Consider the following 9,440-nt stretch of genomic DNA (forward strand, 5'->3'; position numbering starts at 1 on the left):
CCAGGGTTCCCTGTCCATCACCAACTCCCGGAGTTTGCTCAAACTCATGTCCATTGAGTCGGTGATGCCATCCAACCATCTCATCCTCTGTCATCCCCTTCTCCTCTTGCTTCAATCTTTCCCAGCATCAGGGTCTTTTCCAATGAGTCAGTTCTTTGCATCAGGTGGCCAAAGTATTGGAGTTTCAGCTTCAACATCAGTCCTTCTGATGAATATTCAGAACTGATTTCCTTCAGGATGGACTGGTTGGATCTCCTTGCAGTCCATGGGACTCTCAAGAGTCTTCTCCAACACCACATTTCAAAAGCATCAATTCTTCAGCACTCAGCTTTCTTTATAGTCCAACTCTCACATCCATACACGACTACTGGAAAAACCATAGCCTTGACTAGACAGACCTTTGTTGGCAAAGTAATGTCTCTGCTTTTTAATATGCTGTCTAGGTTGGTCTGGAAAAGGGAATGGCAACCCACTCCAGTATTCTTGCCTGGAGAATCCCATGGACAGAGGAGAGTCTCGTGGGCTACAGTCCATGGGGTCGAAAGGAGTTGGACACGACTGAGTGACTTTCACTCACTCACACTAGGTTGGTCATAACTTTTCTTCCAAGGAGTAAGCATCTTTTAATTTCATGGCTGCTGTCACCATCTGCAGTGATCTGCCACTGTCTCCACTGTTTCCCCATCTATTTCCCATGAAGTGATGGGACCAGATGCCATGATCTTAGTTTTCTGAATGTTGAGTTTAAGCCAACTTTCTCGCTCTCCTCTTTCACTTTCATCAAGAGGCTCTTTAGTTCTTCTTCACTTTCTGCCATAAGGGTGGTGTCATCTGCATATCTGAGGTTATTGATATTTCTCCTGGCAATCTTGATTCCAGCTTGTGCTTCATCCAGCCCAGCATTTCTCATGATGTACTCTGCATATAAGTTAAATAAGTAGGGTGACAATATACAGCCTTGATGTACTCCTTTCCCAATTTGGAACCAGTCTGTTCCATGTCCAGTTCTAACTGTTGCTTCCCGACCTGCATACAGATTTCTCAAGAGGCAGATCAGGTGATCTGGTATTCCCATCTCTTTCAGAATTTTCCACTGTTTGTGGTGATCCACAGTCAAAAGCTTTGGCATAGTCAATAAAGCAGAAATAGATGTTTTTCTGGAGCTCTCTTGCTTTTTCAGTGATCCAGCGGATGTTAGCAATTTGATCTATGGTTCCTCTGCCTTTTCTAAAACCAGCTTGAACATCTGGAAGTTCATGGCTCATGTATTGTTGAAGCCTGGCTTGGAGAACTTTGAGCATTACTCTGCTAGCGTGTGAGATGAGTGCAATTGTGCGGTAGTTTGAGTGTTCTTTGACATTGCCTTTCTTTGGTATTGGAATGAAAACTGACCTTTTCCAATCCTGTGGCCACAACTGCATTTTCCAAATTCGCTGGGATACTGAGTACAGCAGTTTCACAGCATCATCTTCTAGAATTTGAAATAACTCAACTGGAATTCCATCACTTCCACTAGCTTTGTTCGTAGTGATGCTTCCTAAGACCCACTTGACTTCACACTTGACTTCCAGGATGTCTGGCTCTAGGTAAGTGATCACACCATCGTGATTATCTGGGTCGTGAAGATCTTTTTTGAATAGTTCTTCTGTGTATTCTTGCCACCACTTCTTAATCTCTTCTGCTTCTGTTAGGTCCATACCATTCCTGTCCTTTATTGTGCCTGTCTTTGCATGAAATGTTCCCTTGGTATCTCTAATTTTCTTGAAGAGACCTCTAGTTTCTCCCATTCTATTGTTTTCCTCTATTTCTTTGCACTAATCACTGAGGAAGGCTTTCTTATCTCTCTTTGCTATTCTTTGGAACTCTGCATTCAAATGGGAATATCTTTCCTTTTCTCCTTTGCTTTTTGCTTCTTTTCTTTTCCCAGCTATTTGTAAGGCCTCCTCAGACAACCATTTTGCTTTTTTGCATTTCTTTTTCTTGGGGATGGTCTTGATCCCTGTCTCCTGTACAATGTCACGAACCTCCATCCATAGTTCATCATGCACTCTGTCTATCAGATCTAGTTCCTTAAATCTATTTCTCACTTCCACTGTATAAACGTAAGGGATTTGATTTAGGTCATGCTTGAATGGTCTAGTGGTTTTCCCTACTTTCTTCAATTTAAGTCTGAATTTTGCAATAAGGAGTTCATGATCTGAGCCACAGCCAGCTCCCCGTCTTGTTTTTGCTGACTGTATAGAGCTTCTCCATCTTTGGCTGCAAAGAACATAATCAATCTGATTTTGGTATTGACCATCTGGTGATGTCCATGTGTGGAGTCTCCTCTTGTGTTATTGGAAGAGGGTGTTTGCTGTGACCAGTGAGTTCTCTTGGCAAAACTCTATTAGCCTTTGCCTTGCTTCATTCTGTAGTCCAACGCCAAATTTGCCTGTTATTCCAGGTGTTTCTTGACTTCCTACTTTTGCATTCCAGTCCCCTATAATGAAAAGGACATCTGGGTGTTAGTTCTAGAAGGTCTTGTAGGTCTTCATAGAACCATTCAGCTTCAGCTTCTTCAGCATTACTGGCTGGGGCATAGACTTGGATTACCGTGATATTGAATGGTTTGCCTTGGAAATGAACAGAGATCATTCTGTCATTTTTGAGATTTCATCCAAGTACTGCATTTCAGACTCTTTAGTTTACTATGATGGCTATTCCATTTCTTCTAAGGGATTCTTGCCCACAGTAGTAGATATAATGGTCATCTGAGTTAAATTCACCCATTCCAGTCCATTTCAGTTCACTGATTCCTAAAATGTTGATGTTCACTCTTGCCATCTCCTGTTTGACTACTTCCAATTTGCCTTGATTCCAGGTTCCTATGCGATATTGCTCTTTACAGCATTGGACCTTGCTTCTATCACCAGTCACATCCACAACTGGGTGTTGTTTTTGCTTTGCCTCTGTCTCTTCATTCTTTCTGGAGTTATTTCTCCACTAATCTCCAGTAGCATATTGGGCACCCACCACCCTGGGGAGTTCAACCTTTAGTGTCCTATCTTTTTGCCTTTTCATACTGTTCATCAGGTTCTGTTAGAGTTAGGCAGGGTCATTTGACTAATTCTGGTCAATGGACTGGAAGGAACAGTGACAGGTATCACTTCCAGGCCAAGCCAGCCGTTTAAGGGCTACTGAATGATTCTGCAGCTGTCTCTGCTCTGTTGTGCTGCACATAGGCTATGTATTAAGATGGCAGAGTCACATGTTGGGAAGAATCAGGCTCCCAAGTCATTGCAGGGGAAGAACTAACCACAGAGATGATGGCTCTGCAGCAGATTTTAGGTGAGTGATAAAGTCTGGTTTTGATCAGTGCAATAAACTATGTTTATGTCCCATCCCCATCTTCGGACAACCAAATTCATGTTGAAATCCTTAGACCCTAGACAATGGTATCAGGAGGTGGGACCTTTGGGAAGGGCTCCACCCTCATGGGGCTTCCCTGGTGGCTCAGACAGTAAAGAATCTGCCTGCAACGTGGGAGACCTGGGTTCAGTCCCTGGGTTGGGAAGATCCCCTGGAAGAGAGCTTGGCAACCCACTCCAGTATTCTTGCCTGGAGAATCTCCACAGACAGAGGAGCCTGGTCGGCTACAATCCATTCGGTTGCAAAGAGTTGGAAATGACTGAGCGACTAAGCACAGCACAGCCACCCTCATGCATAGGATTAGTGCCCTTATAGAAAGATCTTGAAAGATCTCATGCTTGTTTCCACCATGTGAGGTTACAGTGAGAAGACTGCAATCAGTGAAGAAGGGGATTCTCACTAGACACCAAATCTATTGGCACCATGATCTTGGACTTCCCTGTCTGTAGAACTATGAGAACTAAATGTTTGCTGTTTGTTTATTTCTTTGTTTGGCCACATTGTGGCTTGTGGGATCTTCGTTCCTGGAGAACCCAGGCCCTTGGCTGTGAAAGTGCAGAGACCTAACTACTAGATCGTCAGGGAATTCCACAATGTTTATTGTTTATAAACTATCTAGTCTATAGTATTTTGGGGTTTTTTGTTTGTTTGTTTTTTGGCCTCGCTGTGTGGCCTGTGGGATCTTAGTTCCCTAATTAAGGATTGAATGTGCCCCCTGCATTTGAAGCATGTAGTCTTAATTGGACTGCTAGGGAAGTCCCAGTATTTTTGTTATAGTATCTGAAATGACTAAGATATTAGCTGTGGAAATGAAACCTTTCACCTCAGATTAGGTCTTGAACCCATGTGCTTGGACTCAAACCTGGCCAAAACCCATGGTCTTCCAACTGAAATCACACACCTGGTTTCAGAACCTAATGAAGCTCAGACTCTTGATGTCTCATCACAGAAAGAAATCAGTGAGAGATAAAGTGATAGGTAAGAAGTGGATTTATTTAGAGAGAAACATAGTCCAAGAAGGCAAAAGGAGAAAAGGGTGGGAGAGATAGCTAGATAGCATCACCGACTCAGTTGACATGAATTTGAGCAAACTCCAGGAGACAGTGGAGGACAGAGGACCATGGTGTATTGTAGTCCATGGGATCACAAAGAGCTGGACGTGATTTAGCAACTCAACGACAACAACACATCATCGACAAGAGTGTGGGCCGTTGCAGAGGGTGAGTGTGGCCTTGAAATGTGGTGTATTTAGCTTTTATGAGCTGGGTTATTTCATGGGTGATGAATGGGAAGATTATTTCAACTATTTGGGGGAAGGGGCAGAGCTTTCTAGGAATTGGGCTACTGCCCACTTTTTGGTCTTTGATGGTCAGCCTTGGAACTGTCATGGTGCCTCTGGGTGTGCCATTTAGCTTGCTGATGAGTTACAATGAGCGTATACTGAGGATCAAGTTCCAGTTGAAGCTGACTTGTCTGCCATCTTGGACCCATTTGATTCTAATCAGTTTATGTTTTGTCCTCGGATGTCATTCTTTCCAAGTTGTGTCCTGCCTCCTTCCCTCATGTTTCACGATCAGTTTGAGTGCATGCACCAAGACGTTTTTTCTTAAGCACAACCCAGCCTATCCTGACTAATACAAAAGGCACTACAATCACAGTATTATAGAAATCACAGATTATATGACATTTACATTCAGCCCCAATTTGAAGAGGTTGAAGGGAGGAAGGAGAGATATTGCTGAATCAGTCTACTATCATCATCTTCAACAGTACAGACCAAAGATATCATGTCCAAGACACAGGCTCCCAGTAGGCATCCTGGAGAATCAAAGGACGTGAAAGCAAGAAACACATTGAAACTAAATCTCTGCTCTGAATGTAGAACCTCTTCAGCTACATAATTTTCCCCAGAGAGTTTTACCCTGAAAGACTATCAGGGTTAAAGCAAGTGGACGGACTATTACAGGCAAAGTCCTTATTTTTGCTAAAGGCTTTAATATGCCTATTACCTTGTTATACCAAGCTTAAAACTTGAAGACAAGAGAAAAAGAAAGAAACAAAGTGGAGACAAGAGGAGAGTTGTAAGAAAATGTAAAAGTAAATGGGATTGAGGAGTTTATGGAGACAAGATCAGTGGTATTAGTGTTATTGTTCAGAGGCAAGAGCAGAAAATTCAGGGATATCAAAAGCAGGCAATATTATTGAATAGAACAAAGATGACTGATGTAATTTGGGTTGGGTTGTGATCCTTAAGGTCTCATTGGGCCAGAGAAGTCTGTGATTCCTGAGGACATCATATTCTATGTGGTATAGCATGGTAGTTAAGCATGTGAGCTCTGGAGTAAGAGTAAGATGGATTCACAGCCCAGCTCTACTACTTACTAGTTGTGCATTCTTGGGTAAGTTATTTAACATTCCTGTGTCTCTGTTTCCCCACCTGTAAAATAGGAATTAGAATAGTGCCCTTTTCATATGGTTGTTGAACCAGACTATGTGAGGAGTCTCTCATGATTCCTTCCCCAATCAGCAAATGATGCAGGTTTCTCAAAAAACCCTCCCTCCCCCTCCCTCAGTGGTCAGGGTATCACTCAGAAGACTGAGGAGGTAGTTTTTCCTTCTACACTCTATAGCTAGAGGCAGACAGATGATCTGTGTATAGTTTTTGTTAAACAGAGGCAATTACCCTCACCAAATGATCCTGCTGTTTGATTTGTAGTTTGACTCTGGAGTCAAAGGTGGGAGGATTCATACTTCATTCTTGCTTACAGACAGTGAAGATGCCCTGGGGGCCCATTCCCACATATTGTTATGAATGTTCTCTTTTTGCCCTGCATTCCCAGATGTCTTTCTGTTTCTCATACACAGGCATAACGCATTAGTTGTTCTGATTCCTTAAATCATTAATAACAAGACAATCAAGACCTGAGTCAATTCTATTCTTTCCACAGTATTAGGGTATTGGTTTAGAATAATGATTTCTCTGCACCCCACAGTGATTCCCTCCATGGAAGTGAGACCAGGAATATAACTTTTTGCAGAGTGAAGCAGCACATATGTAGTTTAGGGCCCAGGCTCTGACACTGCATGAATTGGTTTAAATCCTGGTTCTACCTCTTTTAGCTATCTAAACTTGAGCAAGTTACCCAGGCCCCATGAACCTCAGTTTCCTCACCTGAAGAATACGAATAGGCCTGGCTGGTCGGGGACCTGGAAGTTGGACTGGCCTTGGCCTGGGTAGGACAGCAGAGGTGACAGACTTCTGCTGGCCCCAGTGACGATGGCAGTGTTTCACAATGAGGTTGAGATCAAGGACTTCCAATATGTAAAGAACTCAGAGACGTACTTCTACCCCTGCCCACGTGGGAGTAAAATCTGCATCACCCAGGAAGATTTGGCAAATGGGGAAACATGGCAACATGATCTAGCTTCTCTCTCATTATAAAAGTGATTTATGACAAAGGTCAGTTTACTTGTAGAGAGACAGTCCCAGCCTCTTCTACCACTAATGAACTAGTTAAATGCTAAAGAAGACTTTAGGACCCCAAAGCCTGAACTTTGGGGAATGAGCCAACCTGGAAAAATCAAATTCAATCACTATCTTCTACATGGGGATAATTTATTTTTTATTTGCTGCACCATGTGGCTTTCAGGATCTTAGTTCCCCAACCAGTGATCAAACCCATGCCCCCTACAGTAGAAGCACAGAGTCCTAACTGTTGCAGGAAGGGGGACCCCTTCCAGGGCCTGAAAGGGGGTCTTTTGTCTAACACTCAGAAATGAGTTGTCTGAGGAGACACAGGTGCTGACAAAGCAAGAGACTTTATTGGGAAGGGGCATCTGGGCGGAGAGCAGGAGGGTAAAGGAACCCAGGAGAACTGCTCCGCCTGGTGGCTCACAGTCTCGGGTTTTATGTTAATGGGGTTAGTTTTCAGGTTGTCTTTCACCAATCATTCTGACTCAGAGTCCTTCCTGGTGACGCATGCTTTGCTCAGCCAAGATGGATGTCGGCGAGAAGGATTCTGGGAGGTGGTCAGACACGTGGTGTCTCCTTTTGATCTTTCCTGAACTCTTACAGTTAGTGGTGGCTTGTTAGTTCCGTGTTCCTTACCAGGACCTCCTGTCATAAAATAACTCACATAAATGGTTACTATGGTGCCTGGCCAGGGTGAGCAGTTTCAGTCAGTGTGCTTCCCCTAACATAATCACTGGACCATCAGGAAATTTCCAACAATCATTTTGTAGCTTGCTGTTTGTTAAAGTGTGGATTCTTAAAACTGGATGCTGAGTTCGTCTCCAGTTGAAGAAGCAAGTCCACCACGTGACATACCTGAATTTTGTGCCTAGAACTTTGAATTGAAAGTTTTCTTAATTTTCCATCTGAACATAAAAGAAGATAATTTCAAATCAGAGCTATCTTTCTTTCCTTCAGTTTTGTTATTTATATATTGTCCGCCTAATTGCTCCATTATCTGACAAAAACATCATCTACCTCAAGTCATTAGGATTCTTTTTTTTTAATATTTATTTATTTGGCTGCATTGGGTATTAGTTGCAGTACGAGGGATTTTTTTTTGCAGTGTGCAGACTTTCTAGTTGTGCTGTGAGGGCTCTGGAGTACGAGGGTTCAGTATTTGCAAAATGCAGGCTTAGTTGCTCTGAGGCATGTGGGATCTTATTTTCCCAACCAGGGATCAAACCTGCATCTCCTGCATTGCAAGGTGGATTCTTAACCACTGAACCACCAGGGAAGTCCCCAGGATTCTCTAATTTTTTAAAAAAAAAGAGGTTAAAAAAAAAAGAATGAGGATAATAGTATATATATCATTAAGGGGTTATTCGGATTTAAAAAGTTACTGTTAGTAAAGCAGTTTGTACTTGGCAAACTTTTAATAAACATTGGTTATTATTCACTTCTGTGTAATAAATGAATGGTAAATATTGCCCTTTCATAAATATTTTATAGACCTACAGATCACTTTTATGCAAATAATTTCTGCATGTTTCTCCCTAGCCCTAGCATCTCTTCTGAACCCCAGATAAATGTCCTCAGTTGATCACTACATATTTTCTCTCTTTCATTGCTCTCCATCAGATTCGTCATTACATTAAACTCATCTTCCTCTAGCTGACTCCCTCTGGTCGTCCCTATTTCTGTTAATATCATTATTGTCACAGTTTCTTAGGTGTAATAATTTTGTCACCCATAGCTATAAAAAAAAAACAACCAACAGCTGACATTTATTATTTACTATGTGCCAGACAGTGTGTTAAATTTTTATTGAATTACTTTATATAATCCTCATAACAGTCTTATGATGATTTATCCAATATAGAAACTGAGGGTTAGTGATATTGGATAACTTGTGCAAGTTTATATAATTAATAAGTGACTGAGTCAAGAATCACCCCGACAGGACTTCCCTGGTGGTCTAATGGTTAAGAATCTGCCTTCCAATGCAGGGTTCAATCTTCGATAGAGGAACTAAGATCCCACATGCTGCAGAGCAACTAAGCCTGCCTACCATAATTAGAAAAGTTCATGCCACAGCGACGTCCTAGCCCAGCCAAAATAAAAAAAAAAAACACCTCACATCTTTTTAAAACAGAGCCACGCTCCTTAGCCCTATCATCACTGTTAAACAGGTCCTCTCTCTCTTTTTCAGTTATATCTGATCAATTCCTGTCAGTTTATCCTAGAAATTGTTATAAACATTCCTTTTACCACTTTAATCCTTATACCTTGATTATTGATGATGTCAGCATCCTAGTAATGAGTTTCTTTTCTTCCAGCTTCTTGCTCTTCCAAATTTCAGCTAGATTCTTTACTGTTTAAAACATAGCCCCTCCTACATACCAGGGTAATTTCGAATCATCTCTTCTGATCTATTTGTATCTCTGTAAAGTGAATGAATGGCACTGAAACCATCCATCTCAGATTGGGACTTGAACCCACAGTCTTTTAATTAGAATCACTCACCTGATGTCTGGACTTACTGAGGTTCAGGTTCTTTGTGTCTCAGCACAGAAAGAAT

At 42.0% G+C, this 9,440-nt stretch overlaps 1 protein-coding gene across 1 annotated transcript; it reads left to right on the plus strand.

The window, feature by feature from the left end:
* Nucleotides 1–6,685: 6,685 nt before the first annotated feature.
* On the plus strand, nucleotides 6,686–6,933 carry LOC145543056 (diphthamide biosynthesis protein 3-like). The gene is made up of 2 exons (XM_081583312.1): nucleotides 6,686–6,795; nucleotides 6,870–6,933. Exons 1-2 carry the CDS (start codon nucleotides 6,686–6,688, stop codon nucleotides 6,931–6,933), a joined length of 174 nt encoding a protein of 57 aa, XP_081439438.1.
* The last annotated feature ends 2,507 nt before the right edge of the window (nucleotides 6,934–9,440 follow it).

This window comes from Giraffa tippelskirchi, chromosome 3 (assembly GCF_054371585.1).
Source record: "Giraffa tippelskirchi isolate mGirTip1 chromosome 3, T2T-mGirTip1v1.2.pri, whole genome shotgun sequence".
NCBI classification, from domain to species: Eukaryota; Metazoa; Chordata; class Mammalia; order Artiodactyla; family Giraffidae; genus Giraffa; species Giraffa tippelskirchi.